At 38.4% G+C, this 19,741-nt stretch overlaps 1 protein-coding gene across 1 annotated transcript in view; it reads left to right on the forward strand.

The window, feature by feature from the left end:
• The window catches only part of ttn.1 (titin, tandem duplicate 1), a 167,902-nt gene that overhangs the window by 29,306 nt on the left and 118,855 nt on the right, over positions 1 to 19,741 (forward strand). The window contains exons 43-76 of the mRNA XM_031805693.1: positions 6,851 to 7,132; positions 7,565 to 7,843; positions 7,959 to 8,240; positions 8,343 to 8,621; positions 8,730 to 9,017; positions 9,141 to 9,419; positions 9,526 to 9,807; positions 9,894 to 10,172; positions 10,278 to 10,571; positions 10,750 to 11,028; positions 11,359 to 11,649; positions 11,768 to 12,055; positions 12,185 to 12,307; positions 12,422 to 12,707; positions 12,817 to 13,000; positions 13,263 to 13,337; positions 13,446 to 13,713; positions 13,814 to 13,828; positions 14,159 to 14,368; positions 14,464 to 14,541; positions 14,636 to 14,662; positions 15,050 to 15,082; positions 15,184 to 15,228; positions 15,586 to 15,660; positions 16,072 to 16,140; positions 16,629 to 16,685; positions 16,906 to 16,983; positions 17,161 to 17,211; positions 17,539 to 17,679; positions 17,889 to 17,963; positions 18,335 to 18,496; positions 18,786 to 19,025; positions 19,237 to 19,314; positions 19,425 to 19,508. Coding sequence (XP_031661553.1) covers positions 6,851 to 7,132; positions 7,565 to 7,843; positions 7,959 to 8,240; positions 8,343 to 8,621; positions 8,730 to 9,017; positions 9,141 to 9,419; positions 9,526 to 9,807; positions 9,894 to 10,172; positions 10,278 to 10,571; positions 10,750 to 11,028; positions 11,359 to 11,649; positions 11,768 to 12,055; positions 12,185 to 12,307; positions 12,422 to 12,707; positions 12,817 to 13,000; positions 13,263 to 13,337; positions 13,446 to 13,713; positions 13,814 to 13,828; positions 14,159 to 14,368; positions 14,464 to 14,541; positions 14,636 to 14,662; positions 15,050 to 15,082; positions 15,184 to 15,228; positions 15,586 to 15,660; positions 16,072 to 16,140; positions 16,629 to 16,685; positions 16,906 to 16,983; positions 17,161 to 17,211; positions 17,539 to 17,679; positions 17,889 to 17,963; positions 18,335 to 18,496; positions 18,786 to 19,025; positions 19,237 to 19,314; positions 19,425 to 19,508 — 5,856 coding nt within the window. The remainder of the gene's footprint in view (positions 1 to 6,850; positions 7,133 to 7,564; positions 7,844 to 7,958; positions 8,241 to 8,342; positions 8,622 to 8,729; positions 9,018 to 9,140; positions 9,420 to 9,525; positions 9,808 to 9,893; positions 10,173 to 10,277; positions 10,572 to 10,749; positions 11,029 to 11,358; positions 11,650 to 11,767; positions 12,056 to 12,184; positions 12,308 to 12,421; positions 12,708 to 12,816; positions 13,001 to 13,262; positions 13,338 to 13,445; positions 13,714 to 13,813; positions 13,829 to 14,158; positions 14,369 to 14,463; positions 14,542 to 14,635; positions 14,663 to 15,049; positions 15,083 to 15,183; positions 15,229 to 15,585; positions 15,661 to 16,071; positions 16,141 to 16,628; positions 16,686 to 16,905; positions 16,984 to 17,160; positions 17,212 to 17,538; positions 17,680 to 17,888; positions 17,964 to 18,334; positions 18,497 to 18,785; positions 19,026 to 19,236; positions 19,315 to 19,424; positions 19,509 to 19,741) is intronic.

A 19,741-nucleotide genomic window follows, 5' to 3' on the forward strand; every position in this document is an offset into this window, starting at 1 on the left:
AGTCCTGAATGAAGCTGGCTGTGAGAGCTGTAGCACCAAGTTAACTATAAAAGGTTTGTTGTGTCAGTTATGTAGATAATTACAATCTTTGATATTGTCTTCTGAATATTATGTTATTGTGAAATTGTATCAAATATCTCTTCTCAGAACCACCATCCTTCAAAAAGGAATTGCAAATGGTTGAAGCAGTCAGGGGCACTGTTGCTCTCTTCCAATGTGAAGTTGCAGGCACTGCCCCATTTGAATTCAATTGGTTTAGGAGTAAGAAATCACTCACTTCCGATAGGAAATACAAGATTGTTTCTCAGGACTCGATTGCTTCTTTGGAGATCTGCTCATTTGAAAGTGCAGATGTTGGGGAATATCAATGTGTTGTGTCAAATGATGTTGGTTCAATCACTGCAAAGACAATTGCCAAACAGAAAGGTTAGTTAAAACCAAACACATTCATGGAGGATATTCTTCTTCTTCTTATTCCTCTTACCTATGTATTCCTCTAAATTATAATGACTATTATTGCTATAATTGTAATTTTTTTTAGAACCACCATCATTCGCAAAGAAGATTGAGAACACTACAGCAGTTTTGGGCAGTGCTGTTAAACTGCAGGGTACTATAAAAGGCTCTGCCCCTATTACTGTCAAGTGGATGAAGGATGCTGAATGGCTTAGGGATGATGACCCTAATATCACCATGGCATTTCAGAATAATATCGCGATTTTGACAATAGCAGCTGTTGACATTTGCCATGGTGGAAAGTATACTTGCCAAGCAGAGAATGAGGCTGGTCAACAAAAATGTGAAACCTCTTTAGCAGTTCAAGGTTAGATTCAGAATATTTCACACAAGTATATTAGTTTAGGCCACTGTTGATGTTTCAAATCTAAAAATCTTTGTATAATTACATTTTAGAACCCGCTAGAATCTTAGAGAAAGCCGCATCCATCAACGTGACTTCAGGGGAATCAGCAACCTTGGAATGCACAATTGCAGGAAGCCCGGATCTTAAAGTGAAATGGCTCCAAGATGGAAAGGAGATTACAGGAGGTCGAAAATATAAAATCACTCTTAAAGACAATGTAGCCATCTTAAAGATTGTTGCGACAGAGAAAGGAGGCACATGTGAATACACGATGGAAGTGTCCAACCGCGTCGGAAAAGACCAGTGCTCTTGTTCAGTCACAGTGCTAGGTTTGTTTTGTAGTTTATGCTTTTTCCATAATTACGACTTGAGGAATCACAAGAATGTTATAATGAAAAAAGTTATATTCCCCTCAACAGATCGTGTTCTTCCACCATCTTTCACAAAAACTCTTAAGAAAGTTGATGGAAATATTGGTAACAACATTACTATGGAGAGCAAAGTATCTGGATCTCAGCCCATGTCCATCTCTTGGTACAAAGATGATAAAGAAATAACGTCTGGACAGAAATATCAACTTGAAATGAAAGAAACCACGGCTACATTGGGAATAACCCAAATAGAAAAGTGTGATGAGGGAGTATATACATGTCGGGCAACAAATTCTGCTGGATTTAAAGAGAGCAGTGGAACCTTATGTGTTAAAGGTTAGACAATACTTATTTTAACTATACTTATTAGAGTAACATAGTTTAATAGTAGTATAATAGTGTTACATTATTTTGGCCATAATGAAGCTGAACGAACACATTCACATTTTCTCTTCCAAACTGATTTTAGAACCTCCAATCTTCACATTAAAACCTGACAACCAAGATGTCGTACCAGGATCTACTGTTGTCTTGAAGTCTGCTTTCACTGGATCAGCTCCTTTTACGATTAAGTGGTTCAGGGAGGACAAGGAGATAACCACTAGAGGCGCAAGTTTTATCAAGAAAGACGCTTCTTCAAGTTTCTTGGAACTTCACTCAGTGAAACCCAGTGACTCGGCTAACTACACTTGCCAAGTGGCCAATGATGCCGGGAAGGTGGCTCACTCTGCAGTCTTGTTTGTGAAAGGTGCCTTTTCTTTGATCAATTATGTATATTTTTTGTACAGCTTTTCTTGATGTTACTGTCTTTTGAAGTAATTGTTATCATCAATTATTTCCAGAACCTCCTCACTTTTCAATGAGGCTTGAGCCATTAAAACTGGTGAAAAATGGACAACCACTTACATTGACGTGCAAAGTCACTGGCAGTCCTGTGATCAATGTTAAGTGGCTTAAGAATGAGACTGAAATCACTTCAAATGATAAATGCAGACTGTCCTTCACTGACTCAGTTGCTTCACTTGATATTGTGAACTGCTCTGTTGATGATAGTGGAGATTATGTTTGTGTGGCATCAAGTGATGCTGGTAGTGACCACTGCAGCAGCACAGTTACAGTCAAAGGTGTGTATTCAGTATTCACTTTTACAGTTTATCTGTACTATGTTATTGTCTGTGTAGAATAATAACTTTATTTTATCTTTGTTGTAGAACCTCCCATGTTTGTGACAGCGTTTGAGTCCAAAGAAGTTGTGAAAGGGTCTGATGTTATATTCGAAGGAGTTATTTCAGGCTCAGCTCCATTTGAAATATCTTGTTATCAGGACACCAAGCAGATCAGAAATGACAAAAGGCATAAGATAAATATACAAGATGGTGTAGTCACTCTTCAGATTCTTAAATGTGAGTCTGGGGATGCTGGAAAATACCAATGTAACATAGAAAATGAAGTTGGGAAGACAACATGTGATTGCCAAATTACATTAAAAGGTTGGTTAAAATTCTACATTACATAAATATACTGTAGCTATCTGTATTTGATAGACTGTGACCTGTTGTTATTATGGAATTATATCTTGACATGTATGGTCTTCCTTCAATAGAACCACCCTCGTTTGTACAGAAAATAGAGAACAGCAGTTCTTTAGTTGGCTCAGAGATTTCTATGCAGTGCACTTTAAAGGGATCACTGCCCATGACTGTATCATGGATAAAGGAGGATCATGAAGTTAAAGAAGGCGAACATATACAGATATCTTATGAGACCAGAACGGCAGTGTTAACTTTAAGAAACACTCAGATGAAACATGGTGGAAAATATATTTGTCAGGCACAGAATGAGGCTGGAAGTCAGAAATGTCTTGCCACGCTTACAGTCAAAGGTTGGTTGGATATTTAGGTCTTTAACTTTTGCAATGTATACTTTTTATCACAGTATTGTACTATTGAATAGTGGATTGTTCATTTAATATTTTGTTTATCACAGAACCTGCAAATATTACTGAGCAAGCCAAGTCTATCAGTGTAACAACAGGAGATCCAGCTACTCTTGAATGCAGGTTCTCAGGATCTAAAGTCCTCAAAGCCATGTGGCTGAAGGATGGGAGAGTGCTGACATCAGGTCAAAGATACAAAGTACAGAGCAGAGATAAGAGCTCTGTACTGAAGATACTCTCTACAGTGAAAAGTGATAGTGGTGAATACACCTTTGAGGTTTCAAATGATGTTGGAAGCAGCACCTGTGAGGCTTCAATCACTGTTCTAGGTTTGTTGATCAGTGGATAATTTTTATTTGAATCAATCTTAAATGTATGTATACCCCGCCGTCTTACAGTGTACAACTACTCACCATATTCTATTTACTCTTATGATAGATCAAACTATTAAACCATCTTTCACAAGAAGACTGGAAAAAATGGAGAGTATCAAAGGATCTTTTGCCCACTTGGAGTGTCTTGTGTCTGGATCCCTGCCAATATCTGTACTCTGGTACAAAGATGAGAAGGAGATCAAGAGCGATGAGAAACACAAATGCACATTCTTTGAGAACTCTGCATTTCTAGAAATTAGTCGTCTTGATAGTGCTGACAGTGGCGGCTATACCTGCATTGCTAGTAATAAGGCAGGCAAAGACCAGTGTTCTGGTGCCTTGCTTGTGAAAGGTTTGTTAGCTTTGGATTGTCTTTTGATGTTAGATACAGTGTATATCCAGTATATTGGAAGGTAACAGCAACTTTGACAATGCACATCTTCCCCTTTAATCAACAGAACCGCCATCTATTCTAGAAAAACCTGAATCAATGGATGTTTTGCCTGGATCAAAGGTTCAGTTTAATGTCCTTTCGTCTGGCACGCCACCCTTGACCATGAAATGGTTTAAAGACAAGAAGGAGATCTTATCAAGCTCGGATTGCTCTGTGATTAAAGATTACAACTCTACTTCACTGGAGCTCTTCTTTGCCAAAACGTCAGACTGTGGAAACTATGTCTGTGAAATACATAATGACGTCGGGTCTGATGTTTGCCAGGCAACGCTCTTTGTCAAAGGTTGGCTTTGACCTTCAAATTACCTTTGTTAATATAATTGAGCATTTTTATTGACGTTAATATGTATTTACGAATAGTTCATCTTTTTTGCAGAACCTCCCAGTTTCCTTGAAAAACCTGACAAATTATCAGTTGTGAAACTTAGAGAAAATAAACACTTTGAGTGCCATATTGGTGGCACTCCAGAAATACAAGTGCACTGGTTCAGAGATGGGAAGGAGATAAGTCGTAGTGACAAATACAAAATGTTCTTCGTTAAGTCTGTGGCGAGCTTAGAGATAATTGGTGCTGATGCCAATGACAGTGGACTATACTTCTGTGAGGCCCGTAATGAGGCAGGCAGTGAGAGCTGCAGCATGGAGTTAGCCGTGAAAGGTTGGTTTAGCCTACTTCCAGTCTTTTGAGCCAGTAATTCAACATTTTACTCAGATGTTTATTGACACAATCCCCCCACTCATTTAAACCTGCTTCCTTATTTCAGAGCCCCCAGCATTTATTGGAGAGTTAACACCTGTTGAAGTCGTGAAGGGCTCTATGACTGTCTTTGAATGCCAAGTGGCAGGAACTGGTCCATTTGAGGTTACATGGCACAAAGATAAAAAGCAGATCAAAACCAATAAGAAGCATGCAATTTATGAATATGGTAATGTCATGAGCCTGAAAATGCAGGAATGTGATGCTTTAGATGTTGGTGGTTATCAGTGCACAGTTTCAAATGAGGTGGGAAGCTGTTCGTGTAGCACCACAATGTCTATGAAAGGTTAGTCACTTATGATGATCATTATTTCTCTAAGTCAATTTTCACATTGAAAATGTCAGCATTTTCAATGTATTATTCTGATGAAATGTTTTCTTCACATTAGTGCGACCGTCTTTTGTAAAGAAGATGGAAAATGCTTCCTCTGTTTTGGGGAGTGTCGCTACATTTCAGTGTGTTGTGATGGGATCGCCATCTCTGTCTGTACAATGGAAAAAAGATGAGAACTGGATCTTGGTAGATCCTAAAACTGAAAGGATCTTTGAAAATAATGTGGCAACTCTAAGGATTCCGATCTGTGAGGCCTGTCACAGCGGAAAATATACCTGCCAGGTTGCAAATGAGGCTGGACAGGACAAGTGCTTTGCAACCCTGATGGTGCAAGGTGTGTCTTTGCTTGATTTAAATGATGATCAAGTTTAACATTTTGAAGTTGATCGTTACGTTTGTAGCTAATCCTCATGTCTGCTTGTTTGTATTTTAGAACCACCTAAGATTATAGAAAAACCAGAGGTGATAAATGTCACTCTAGGTGATGCAGTCAGTTTGGAGTGCAAGGTCTCTGGCACCCCTGAGATCAAAGTAAAGTGGACAAAAGATGGAATAGAACTCACACCCAGCAGGCAAAATAAACTTAACTTTGAGAATAACCTCAGTAGTTTGAAGATTCAGTCTACACAACTGGAAGATGCAGGGGATTACCTGTTTGAGGCGACAAACTCTGTTGATACCTGCAGCTGCAAGGTTAAATTGATTGTCGTAGGTCAGTGCAAAATTACTGTGAATTTCTCAGTTCTAAAAACATTTGGAATACAAAAGTCGATTTTACTCTCCATTGCTAATGGATTTTTGTTGTTGTTTTGAAACAGAACAAGTCATTGCACCTACGTTCATCAAGAAATTAATGGAGACTCAGAAGGTTTTGGGCTCTGTAGTTTATATGGAATGCAAAGTCGCTGGTTCTTTGCCAATATCAGTGCAATGGACCAAAGACGGCAGTGTCCTTGCAAGTAAAACCAAGTATCAGTTAGAGCAGAAAGACAACACTGTGTCTTTGGAAATTAAGAATTTTGAGGAAGAGGATACAGGGGAGTACTTGTGTAAAATCACAAACAAAGCTGGAAGTAGTGATTGCAGTGGTGCATTAAAAGCAAAAGGTCAGAGTCATACTTTTAGTTTTTACTTTTACTCTTAAATCTTACTCTTACATTTCTCTAGGCACCAGTTGATGAACTCGTCTCTCATTTAATCTTTCTTCCAATGGTTTTTAGTGCCACCAAGCTTTGTATCTGAACCTGAGTCCCAGGCTGTCATTCCCAAAGCCACTGTACACTTCCAGGGTGTATTTCAAGGAACACCTCCTTTTACAGTCAAATGGTTCAAGGATGACACTGAACTGATAACTGGACCGTCATGTTCAGTTGGACTGGAAGGATTATCTTGCTTCTTAGATCTTTACTCAGTTGGATTTTTGCAAAGTGGAACGTACTCTTGCCAAGTTAGCAATGACGCTGGCACTGTGAAGTGTACAACCAATTTATTGGTGACAGGTTGGATTATACTCTTTTTTGCCACCCTTCATTTATTTAATTCCATCTCTTTTTTTCATTTTCATCGCTCCTTCATCACTCTGCCTATAACCCATGCGTAACAATTTTTTTTCAGGGTTGTCTTTCTATGTAATATAACAAATGTATTCTCCCATCTAGCGAACCATTGGCTTCCTCCCATCATCATCCCATTCTTTGTTGCTGATAATTTTTCAAGCCTTGAAGTTCTCCAAATTCTAACTTCATATTCTTGGGCTTTGCAGAACCTCCTGAATTCGTACTGAAATTGCCACATACAACGTTCGTGAAGCAGGGCGAGCCACTCCATCTTGAATGCAAAGTTACAAGTGCGCCCTCTCTGCGAATGCAGTGGTACAAAAATGACAATAAGATAACAGATGGTGACAACTGTAGAACTTCATTTGTTGACTCAATGGCAGTCCTTGAGCTGTGCTCCACAAGATCTGCTGATGATGGAGTATACACCTGTGAGGCACAAAATGATGCTGGGGCTGTAAACTGCAGCACCATCATCACAGTGCAAGGTCAGCCACTGTAAAGGGACATTGCCTTTTGCAGTTAAATCATTCTCTATAGCATGAACCTGAATGTATGATTCCTCCTCCCTTTCACTGACAGTGACTTATTTTTGACATTGCCTTTTGCAGTTTATTGTCTGTGTTATGATGTCAGGTTTTCCTTTAAAATAGTTGCAGCATGAACCTCAATGTATAATTATTCCTTGACTTTCCCACCCTTTTTAAATTCCATTGATTGTGTTTAATGGTCATTACTTACACCAATCACAGTTAGCATGGACTAAAAAGCATGATCCTTTTAAGCCCTCTTTTCTCTTATGATTACCAATGTCCACTTGCTTGGGTAGATGCAACTTGTTTGCCCTGGAATCTTGAAACCCGCTTGCCCTGGAATATTTAACTTTAATGAAACTGATCGGCCAATTGTGTTGTTTTTAGATCCACCAAGTTTCATGAAAGTACCGAAACCTGTAGAGGGGATCAAAGGAAAAGATGCTATGCTATACTGTGAACTGAATGGCACAGAACCCTTTAAGATAATCTGGTACAAAGACAAAAAGCCACTTAAGGAAAGCAGGAAATATAAGATGATGAATGAGAGTAGCTCTGCCACTCTCCATATTCTTGCAGTGGACCCCTCAGATGTTGGTGAATATGAGTGCGGGGTCACAAACAAAGTAGGATATGAAACATGCCATACAACAGTTACGCTCAGAGGTCAGTAAACTATATCTTCAATGGATATTCAACATATCTTAGTTATATTCATACATACAACATTACCAATATGATTGCTTCTCCTCACCACAATCAATCCTTTCTCACTATTCAGAAGCACCTGTTTTTGTGAAGAAACTGGTAAACCAGTCAGTCAAATTGGGTGAAGAAGTCACTCTGATGGCCACCGTCAAAGGCTCTCAGCCTATAACTGTTTCTTGGGTGCAAGATAAGGATCATGTTCTTAGGGATGGAGACAACCGGAAAATCACATTTGAGAACAGCGTGGTCACCCTGAAGGTCTTTAAGGCTGACCAAACCACAGGTGGCAAATATATCTGCCAACTCAAAAATGATTCTGGAGTTGTGGAATGTGTTTCCAACCTCACTGTCTTAGGTTTGTAGGACTCCATGTCCCCACTCAATGAAGATTACATTGACATACATTTAGTAAGTTTCTGCTTTCTAAATATGAAGTGTGGTCCTACTTAATTTTCAGAACCGGCTACCATTGTGGATAGCCCAGAGTCATTCAATGTCAAGGCAGGTGATTCAGCAACTCTTGAAGTCACCGTAGCCGGAACACCAGAATTGAAATCTACGTGGTTCAAGGACGGTGTCGAGCTCTCCTCTGGCACCAAGCATAAGATAACCTTCTCAAATAATATCTCCAGCCTGAAAGTCCTGTCGACAGAGAGAGTTGATACAGGAGAATACAAATGTGAGGTCAAAAATGAGGTTGGCAGTGTTTCCTGCAAGACAACCCTCACTGTCCTAGGTTGGTACCACTAGTATCATACCTTCCGATTAATTCAATTTGATATTTACAATCCATTGCCATTTTATTACATTTACAATCCGTCATTACTTATTATTTTTTAAACAGATAAAAAGATTCCACCCACATTCATCAGGAAACTGAGAGACACCCATACTATTGTTGGTAAACCTGGTGAAATGGAATGCAAAGTTGCAGGTTCTCCACCTTTCACTATCTCTTGGCACCACATTGGTCAGGAGATCAAGAGTGGACCAAATCACGAAATTATTTGCAGTGACAACACCTGCAAAGTTAAACTGCCAACTCTTAAGTTGTCCGACTCTGGAAAATACACATGCAAAGCCGTTAACACAGCAGGAGCCAGTGAAACAAGTGCTTCTATGATTGTACAAGGTCAGTAGATATGTAGACTTGTCAGCATGGATTTTTATGGAGAAAAATAAATCCAACATGAGAAGTGATGTGTTTCCGAAAGAGAATACTTACGCTATACAACATTTATTTTTTCTTATTAAGAACCTCCATCCTTTGTGGAAAAACCTCAGGCAAAGGAAGCTCTGCCTGGTGCAAATGTAACATTTTCAGCAACAGTCCATGGAAGTGCCCCACTGAAACTTAAATGGTTCAGGGGCACCAGGGAAATTGTGTCTGGAAAGGGCTGTGAAATTGCTCTCCAGGGCAATGCAGCTACTTTGGAGCTATACAAAGTGGCCAAATCAGATGCTGGAGAGTATACATGCCAGATTATAAATGATGCTGGGAAGGAAAGTTGCCCAGTTAATCTGTTCATGAAAGGTTAGTTAACATGGTAATGAATTCTGAAATTACACTTTTTTTTCATGCATATTCTAACATACCGAAACTACAGCGATGTTACTGATTTGACTATTGCTCCTCCCAGAACCAGTACAGTTTGTGAAGAAGCTGAAGGACATGTCTTCTGAAAAGGGGAAACCTTTGAAACTTGAATGCACATACAATGGAACTCCCAAAATATTTGTTACTTGGTTGAAAGATGGGAAACAGCTCTATGCCTCTTATCAGTATAACGTGTTGACCACAGAGACTTCCTGCGTCTTGGAAGTACTCAATAGCGATAGCATGACTGCAAGTGGGAAATACTCTTGCGAAGTTACCAATGGAGTTGGAACTGATATCTGCCATGCTCAAGTGACCTTATTAGGTAAAAGCATCTCAATTCATTCATATGCATTCAATCATATCCATTTGATACTTTTTTTATTTAACCATTTTTATCTGTCACTTTAGAACGACCATTCTTTGTTGAGGAACTGGAACCAATGGAAGTCACTTCTGGTGATCCAGTTTGCTTGAAATGCCGCATTGGAGGAACCCCTGATATTAGTGTGTCCTGGTTCAAAGCTGACGGAAAGCTTTATGCTACCAATACTTGCCAAATGGCATTTTCAAATGGCATTGCGACTTTGATACTAAGCAAACCGTCAAAGGTTGATACTGGTGAATACACATGCAAAGCTGAGAACAGAATTGGATCTGCCTCAAACAGCTGCCGCTTATCAGTGAAAGGTGATGCTCGTCTTAGTTTTCTTTGCTTGCTTCATTTTTACCTTCACAAATGTTATGCATGGTAACAAATGTAAACATGCCTTCTGTTTAATTGCTCCATTCTAGATGTCAAAACACCACCTTCCTTCCCCAAGAAATGTACTAGTCTTGAACAGGCTGTAGGACAGCCAGTCATATTTGAGTGTCGTGTTGTAGGATCCTCTCCTTTAGAAGTCTCCTGGCTAAAAGACAATGGATCTTTAAAAAATGATGGAGAATACTTAATGTCTTATGATGATAACACTGCTGCCCTAAAAATTGCACGGGGTGAAATGAAACACTCTGGGGAATACACTTGTATAGCTACAAATAGTGTTGGAACTGCATCTTGTAAAGCTAAACTCGAGCTTCAAATTCAAGGTTGGTTGAATTTTTTACAGATTTCCTGTTCTTGCTAAAGTCTTTCATCGTTAAAAGTATGGCTTCGATAAGCTACAGCAAATACTACCACTGTGTTTGTGTTGAAATAGTCTTTTTTTCATGCAAAAACCATCCTAATAACAGTGATGTAACATAATTTCACTATTGCTCCTCTCAGAACCAGTACACTTCATCAAGAAGCTGGCAGACATTTCAGTTGTCAAGGGCAAACATTTGAAACTCGAATGCACATACTCTGGAACGCCCAGCATATTTGTCACCTGGCTGAAGGATGGGAAACAACTCTATGCCTCTTATCAGTATACTGTGACAACCACAGACACCTACTCTATGTTGGACGTCCTTAACAGTGACAGTTTTGAGGCAGCTGGGAAATACTCTTGCGAAGTTACCAATGGAGCCGGAACTGATATCTGTCATTGTCAAGTAAAAATAGGTAAAAATCTTTAAAAAATCTTCTTACATGTATTTCTTATACATGTTTCAGGTACAGTATTTGATTACTAGTTGTGCAAGGTACAGTAAACACTAGTAGGCTGTATGGTTACCATTACTCATTTCTGTAATTTGTTGTATATATGGTTACCATTACCTTGCAATATTTTTGTATTTCCTGTTATTTCAGTACGGTTCCAGAAATAATATGCCTGAATGCTTACAAATAATATTTGTTATCTACATCTTGCTATAGTGCACCTTATACTTTGATTCAAGGACATCATTTTCATAATTCAACCTATTGATGTATAATTTATTTTGTCACTAGAGCGCAAAATCTCCCCCAACTTCACCAAGAAGCCTGCAGAGACAATGGAAGATACAGAGGGTCATTTGGTGAAGATTGAGGGTCGTTTATCTGGATCTCAACCCATTGACATCGTTTGGTCCAAGAATCACAGTGAAATTCACGCCTCTGATAAGTACGAAATGGAATTCAAGAGCAACGTGGCCATGCTGCATATCAAGAGCTCCCAACTCTCAGACAGTGGTGCTTATACCTGCACAGCCACCAATGAAGCTGGTAGTGCCTCCTACCAAGTGTCACTTAACATTTCAGGTACGTATCTTTGTGTGTATTGTCATATTATATTTGTATGCATTATGTTGCATCACTCGTCAACATTTTTGTGCATGCTTCTATGAAAAAATCTTTGTTGTTCACTAAACATCACCAGAACACAAGAAGGGCCCAGTATTCGACATCCCTCTCAAACCTGTGACTGTAAACGAGGGTGAGAACCTGAAGCTTAGCTGCCATGTCCATGGAGCCCCTCCTCTGAAGATTAATTGGTTGAAGGAAAGGAAGGAGATAAAATCCTCCACAAACTGTAGAGTTGTTTTTTCTGATGGCACTGCCTCTTTGGAGGTCCTCCGCACATCGAAAACAGATGCAGGGGACTATCTCTGCAAGGCTACCAACGATGTTGGAAGTGAATTTGCAAGGTCCAGAGTGACAATTAGAGGTAACAAGGTCATATTGTGCAAAAGTATTTACTTGACATTCCTATGTTGTTTACTGTTGCTGCAATTTGACATGTCATTGTGATTTTCCCTCTGGGCAGCTGCTTGACTGAAATTCTGTTTGATTTCAGAAAAAGAAGTCAAACCTGAGGCCACTGCTGCAGCCCCAGCTCCAGCTCCAGCAAAGACTCCAACAAAGAGATTTGACAACTTGTTCTTTGTAGATGAGCCCCTGAGTGTCAATGTAACAGAGAGTAAGTATGATTGACTTATTCTCAATTACATCTAAACATTTACCTCAACATGCTTAGAAAATACTTTACTGTGCTTGTGCATGATGCCAACTTTATGTTGTTTCTGACTCACAGAGGGCACTGCAACTTTCATTGCCAAAGTTGGAGGTGATCCTATTCCTAACGTGAAATGGATGAAGGGCAAGTGGAGACAGATCACTCATGGTGGTCGCATCACTATTGAGCAGAAAGGCCCAGATGCCAAGTTGGAGATCACAGAAATAACCAAATCTGACTCCGGACAGTACAGATGTGTCGCAACTAACAAAGCAGGAGAAATAGAATGCAGCACTGACCTGAATGTTGACGAAAGGAAAGACACCGGGGGAGTAGATGGAGGCTTCAGAGCAAAACTGAAGAAGTATGTGTAGTTGTAAAGAAATATGTAATGCCACCAATAAATTTAACATCTAATGAGAGACACTTGAAATTATTTGAACTACTATATATATCCCTCTTCTCACACACAGGACACCATCCAAACAGAAAAGTCCAAAGAAGGAGGGAGAGATTGACCTCGTGGAGATTCTTAGGGGTGTGGACCCCAAAGACTATGAAAAAGTTGTTAGAGAATACGGAATCACTGACTACCGTTGTCTTCTTCAGGCCATTGAGCAGCTAAAGAGGGAGAAAGAAGCGGAAAGTGGAAAACCGGTAAGATAATAAATAATTGAAATGGCCTATCTAGGACTAAGCATGGCTCGACATTGGCACTGGCCCAGGAAAGGTTTCACCCTACAGGGAAGTAAGTCATCCAGGATAACTTGCTGCCCACCACAGCTTTTTCATAAGCTGTTCTTGGGGCAGCAAAAACTACTCTGCTTTTATGGATTTATCATAATGTTGAGCCCTGCTGTAAATAACTCTTTATTGTGAGTATGATATATTATTATAACTATACATTTTTCTGATCCAGGAAACTGAGCATGGAGGAGAATCTAAGGATACGGCCAGGTTTATGGCTGAGTTGCAATCAAGAATGCAGGCTGAGGTACTAAATGTTCCTAAAATATTAAGTGTTGGAACTATCTGAATACGTCCACTAAAATGTGTTAGGTTAGACAGAATATCCACTGATAATAATACTTTTTATCTACAGCCTGTCACTCTGGTGAGCGACATCGAAGACCAAGATACCACTCCATTAAGCACAGCAACCTTTGAGTGTGACATCAAGATCAACTACCCTGAGATCACCCTGTCCTGGTACAAGGGAACTCAGAAGCTTGACAACAATGACAAATATGAAATCAGCATTGTCGGTGACCGTCACATCTTGAAGATCAAGCAGTGTCAAACCAAAGACCAGGGCAACTACCGTGTTGTATGTGGCCCACATATCTCCAGCGCCAAATTGACCGTTGGGGGTAGGTACTCATTTATGTTTTTTGAGTCCTCATGAAAGAGATGTACGGAATTGTTTATACTGGGAATTGATCAATTTCTTATTCCCATACTAATTTACAGATGGAGATCAACAAGGTAAGGGACCATAGTTTGAACAAATAGTTTGGATTTAGGATATCATTTAGTTTGCCTCCAGGATATCACTTACTAACCTCTTTGCTGCTCGTATTGTACATGTCTTTGTTTGTTAGATTGTTCTTGTTCTTTATGTTTGACTTCTTTATGTTTTACTGCATTTAACATAGATTCACTTCGATATTTAAGATCCCACTTAAGAATCACAATTATATTTGTAATAAATGATTTTAAGAAAGGATGTAACGCTTAAGATAAAAAATGTTACTCATAGTTTTAAACAAAACCAAACTGCCAACGCTAAGAGTGATTCCCATGATCTGCTTTTAGCTGGCATAATTCACTTCACCAAACGCATCCAGAGCATTGAAGTGAATGAGAACCAATCTGCTACCTTCGAATGCGAGTTGTCCTTCGACAATGCTATCGTTACATGGTACAAAGACACCTGGGGACTTAAAGAGAGCCCAAAGTATAACTTCAGAAGTGAAGGCCGACGACACTTTATGACCATCCGCAATATAACCTCTGATGATGAAGGTGTGTAGATTTGAGTCAAGCAAATGTACTTTATAGTCGTACAAATAAAAATATAATCATGAGAAACTCAGCCATCTTCATCACTAATCCTGTAGGCGTTTACTCGGTGATTGCGCGGTTGGAACCCAACGGTGAAGCTAAAAGCACAGCTGAACTTTACCTTTCAGGCAAAGGTCTGTATATTTACTAGCTAGATAGTCCTATAGGCATTTATATACATCAATTATTATTCTCGTGTTATAATACCTTTACTTCCTCCTTTCACAGAAATTGAATTAGGAAGGGTTCCTTTTGGTGAGTATTATTTTCAAATTAACCAAATGCCAAATTAACAAATGTAGGACCAAATTTCAAAAATTCCCAAAGACCTTTTAAAGTACAGTAAAACCGCACGTCAACCTTGTTTGAACCAGAGTTTATAGGTTGGTCATTGCAATAGAAAACAACAGAAAATAATCACTGTGACAAAATATTTAGTAATTTTCTGAAACCCTTTATACTAAGGGTCTTTATGACATGAATATCAACATGAAATGTAAGGTATATTATTGGACAGGCTTTGTTGGATATGTGAGGTTTTACTGCCATAGCAAATAACCACCCCAATCTAATATTCTGTCAACATTAACCATGTGTATATTGTCAGATTATATGTATACTTATTTATTACAACACCCTTAGATGTCCCAGATTCATCAATACAAGCATACAAAGGTAAGATTGGCACATGTTAATTGTTAAGTTGAACATTTACATAAACTAAACTGGAATCTTTTATGGTACAATTAAGAATTTCTTCCGTTTTTAACCCAAAGAAGAATCAGCTGAATACTATTATGAAGAAATGACAGAAATGAGAGGTACAATACCTTGTGATTTATCTTAATCCCACATGCGACTTCTAATACTTACTTAAATCCTTCATCCCTAATAAATCCCTCATCCCTCATCAAGACCTCATCCCTCATCAATACCTCATCCCTAATATTAAATACTTATCATCCTTTAGTTGGGCCTGTTGTTTGGGCACTTAAACTCATCACAAAAAATCTAACAATCCATCATCACTTCCTTATCATTCATTCTTAATTTCATTGTTTTTGTTTATTCATTGTAGTTTAATTGTTTTTAGTGTCACTAGTAAGTTGATGTGTTTATTCTCTCATTCCTACAATGTATTATTACCATTGATTATTATAATTTGATATACTAACTAGAATTTGAGCAAGAAATGCAAGAAAGTTGGGAAATGCAAGAAGAAAAGATAGAACTTCAGTTCTCTTCATACACAGGTATAATAATAGTATTCTGGAGATAACATGTATCAGTCGATAAAATAACAATAATTACTAAATATCTGCATATGTCAAGAAATCTCTCTGTTTGTCAACTGTAATAGGTTCAAAGGTTGTGTGTGTGTGTGTACTTTATGTATGTCATGTCAATGTTCCCTAGTTTTCTTGTACTAACACTTTCATTTTATCCCTCTTTTTGTGTTTCTTTAGTTGTTGTACTGTAAATGCAGGATCATTGATTAATCCCTAATATCACCATTACATCTATTTAAATGTTGTATGACATTGTTGTTTCTTCTATCCTATTTGATGATGAGTTTTTTTAGGATATGTTATGTCAGTCCTACATTTGTTCATTTTAACTTCTTTAAATGCCCTTAGCTAAGTTTGTTCCTTGTTTTTCATCAGGAGAAAGGATACCCGTTGATGAAAGTGTTTCCAAAACTCAAGTGGGAACAAGAGAAGGAGTACCTAAAGGTATTGACACATAAAACAGCTTATGGCTGTGAATTAAACTTGTAAACTTGTAAACATGCCAAAATCAATGTTACTTTGTAACTTCTCTTGAAAAATGGCCATTGGGTCTATATGTTGTCAAGGAAAAACACTCCTATATGTGTTCGTCCAACCAAACTCTTTTGTCTGTCCAACTACTGTACATACCTGCTGTCGTCTGTGAGTCTGCCAATGTGCGGCAATATCTATTTGTATAAATATACATTTAAATGTAAAGTGCTTCATTAACACAGTATTAATGCAACACCAAGTTACTGCAGACAAAGCTTTGCAGTAGTATTAGCCTACTTACTAAGTTACTGTGTTTTTGTCTATTGGCATGTAAGGCAGTAGAGTTTTTGCAATAGTATTAGCCTACTTACTAACTTATCCCCTTTGTGTCTACTGGCGCATATGGCAGTAGTATTTGTGCAGTAGTTAGTATTCTAATGAAGGAATTATCTTTGAAGTTCCTGAAGCTTACAAGGAACCTGAGGAAAGGCCATCAGCTCCAGCTCCGACCAAAGGTATTCACATGACCCTGTGCTTCTAAGGTCATTCTTTCCTTTCTCTTTAATTCTATGTTGTTTGTCAACCATTCTTAATGACTGTTCATTTGTGTAAAAAATGTTTGGTTTATGTCAAGTATGTTTGATGTCATCAGTTATGTAGGATGTAAGATCTACAATGTACAGCGTACTGTATGTGCAGAGAGAGACATTTAAACAGAGTCACAATGTTTTTAAGTACCTGAAGCAAGGAGGCCTCATGAAGAAAAGATCACTCCACTGGTTGAACATGAAAAGCCCTGTCCCACTCCTACAGGTACAGTAATGTTGTGTGTTTGTGTTACTTTATCTGTCCCTCACTCTTTTCTCTGTCTGTCCTTCGTGTCTTTGTCTGTTGATCTCTTAATGCGAATAGCACACTGATTTGATTCTTAGCATTTTAAATGTGTTTACTTTTATCAGATAAGTCTAGTACCTTTTTCATTTATCTTAGAAGAATATGTTGAACCAAAGCGGGCCATTTCACCACCAGAACCCAGCAAAGGTATTACACCTTTTTTTTGTCAGCCAATGCTTTCCTTTTTGATTCGTCTCATTTCCTGTGCATGTTCAATGTGTCTTTTCTATGTGATTTTATTCCATATTTTTGAATGTGTCTGTGGCTTGTCATTGTTTGTGGTTTGACAGTGGTGAAACATACTCACTGTTAGTCTCATCAATGCCTGTGAAGTAATTCACTTGAGAGCATTGGATCATTTCTTATTGAACTGTTTACTGTCATGTGTGTATTCTTGCTTTCTCTTAGTCTTACATCTTTTATAAGTATATTCTTTACATTTGCTAATGGTAGTGTTTCTGTATTACCTGAAAGATGTGCCTACACCCATACCTCATATGGCTACTGAGCCCAAAGTGGCCCCTGAGACAAAAATGGCACCTGCAGCTAGGGTTGAAGCTCAACCAAAGCCAAAACCCATTCCCACAAAGACACCAGAAGCTCCTCACCCCAAAGGTACTGTTATATATTGTCTTTATTGCTCTTTCCTACTCCTGTCCTTTTATGACATGTCTGCATTATTTTTGTCCAAGTCAAACACAATGTCTTTATGTCTACCTGTGTTTATTGATGTTTGTAATGAGATATGTATGCATCTGTTTGTTTTGTTTGCTTCACTCTGAATTCATTATTGAGCATTAAAACCAAACAAATGTTCTTTAAAGTTCCTGAGGAATATCCCAAAGCTGAGCCCATTAGAAAGCCAGAGTCACCTCCACAAGAGGACATTTCAAAAAAAGGTAAAGCTTCCAGTTTAGCAAAAATGTTAACTCGTTGCAATATACTTTACATCTTAAGCTGTGTTGTATGTACATGTCTTCTAAGTGTTGTGAACAAGCTATCTCTTCATTCTTATTTATGCTAACCTCTTTAGCAGTGTTTTTTTATTGTTCCAAATTCTCCCAAATTACAATTCTTAAATTATCGTATGGATAATTAGCAAGCAATATTCCAATCTGTAGAGTCAGCAATCCAAGATTTGTTTGGTTTCCTTAGCCACAGCTTAAACAAACCCAAATATTGGATTGCTGACTCAATAGGTCCATAGAATACGTGCTTGCAATTTGTGATTTGGGTGAATCATCCATTTAATCATAATGTTCTTAAAAAGTGCCAGAAATAATCATCAAGAAAGAAGAACCCACACCTCAACCACCTGCAGCTAAGGTTGTTCCCAAAAAAGTACCAGAGATCACAAAGAAAGAAGAATCTGCGATTCCACCACCTAAACCTAAAGATGTTCCCAAAAAGACAGACACTACTCCAACAAAAGGTACTTGAAAGTCATATATCCTTGAGGGTATATGTACTCTTCTTATGCAATCCACAAATCTGATTGTTTCTTGATTTAAATAATGTGTTGTTTGCCAGTATGTTGAAGGTTTGTTTGTCAGAACTTGTTTTCTGTATATTGTTGTCTTTTTGTGGTTATTTCTTGACTTAGCATGCTCTTTGTAAATGTGCAAAGCACTCGTTAGAGTGTGATTAGCACATACTGGTTTCTCTTCTTCATCCATCAATGATTTAAGTAGCAAAAAACAACTGACGAATGTCCTTTTAAGTTATCACGGATGTTAAAACAACGGAGAGGCCAAAGACAGATGCCGATAAAAAGCTGGAAACTAGCAAGCCTAGGCCAGTTGCAGCACCAACTGCACCAACACCAACAGAGGCAGCTAAAAAAACAGCAATGAGCAAATCAGAGCCAGTTGCAGCACCAAAGGAAGAGGCAGTTAAAAAGCCACAGCAAGCAACAAGCACGGCAGAGCCAGTTGCACCAAAGGAAATCCACACAGAGAAAGGTATATATTTCAACATCTTTGGATATTGAAAATGCTGATGTTGTTAAAAAATGGTTTCCTTTCCATTTTGAACTCTTCTTTCATCTTCAAAACTCTTGGTAGTCTTTTGAACAGAATGAATTCCTTAAGATTCTGTTTATATTGTGTTTGTGCTGTCACGCTTGTACTGTATTGCGATTTGTTTGGTAATGTCATGTGTGTCTTAAAAAAGTGAAACAGAAGGATGAGCCGCCTGTGAGAACACCAGTAACTAAACCTAAAAAGGAGGATGAAGTTGCTGTCACAAAAGGTATGCTAGAAACCATGACTTCTCCTAAAGCACACGTTGGTACATACCTGATTCTCAGTAACTTTGAGCTCCTTTTAGTGATTGCTTTTATTATTAACTTGTTTGAATAGAAGTCCCCCAGAAACCAGAGAAAGTTACTCCAGCTGCAAAATTAGAAGTCACACCTAAGCCCAAAGAAACCCCTGAAGTAAAAGGTATTGTACTGCATTACATGTGTTCTACAATTCTACATTCTAAAATGCAGTCATTACAGATCATTTGAAAGTCACATTTTGATATACATTGCATTCGGAAAGTATTCAGACCTCTTGACCTTTCCAAATTTTGCTGCTCTACAGGCTTGTTCTAAAATTTATAAAATGGTTATTTTTATTCATCAATCTACACACAATACTCTATAATGACAAAGCAAAATCAGGTTTGGAAA

Source organism: Oncorhynchus kisutch, linkage group LG26 (assembly GCF_002021735.2).
Source record: "Oncorhynchus kisutch isolate 150728-3 linkage group LG26, Okis_V2, whole genome shotgun sequence".
Taxonomy (NCBI): domain Eukaryota; kingdom Metazoa; phylum Chordata; class Actinopteri; order Salmoniformes; family Salmonidae; genus Oncorhynchus; species Oncorhynchus kisutch.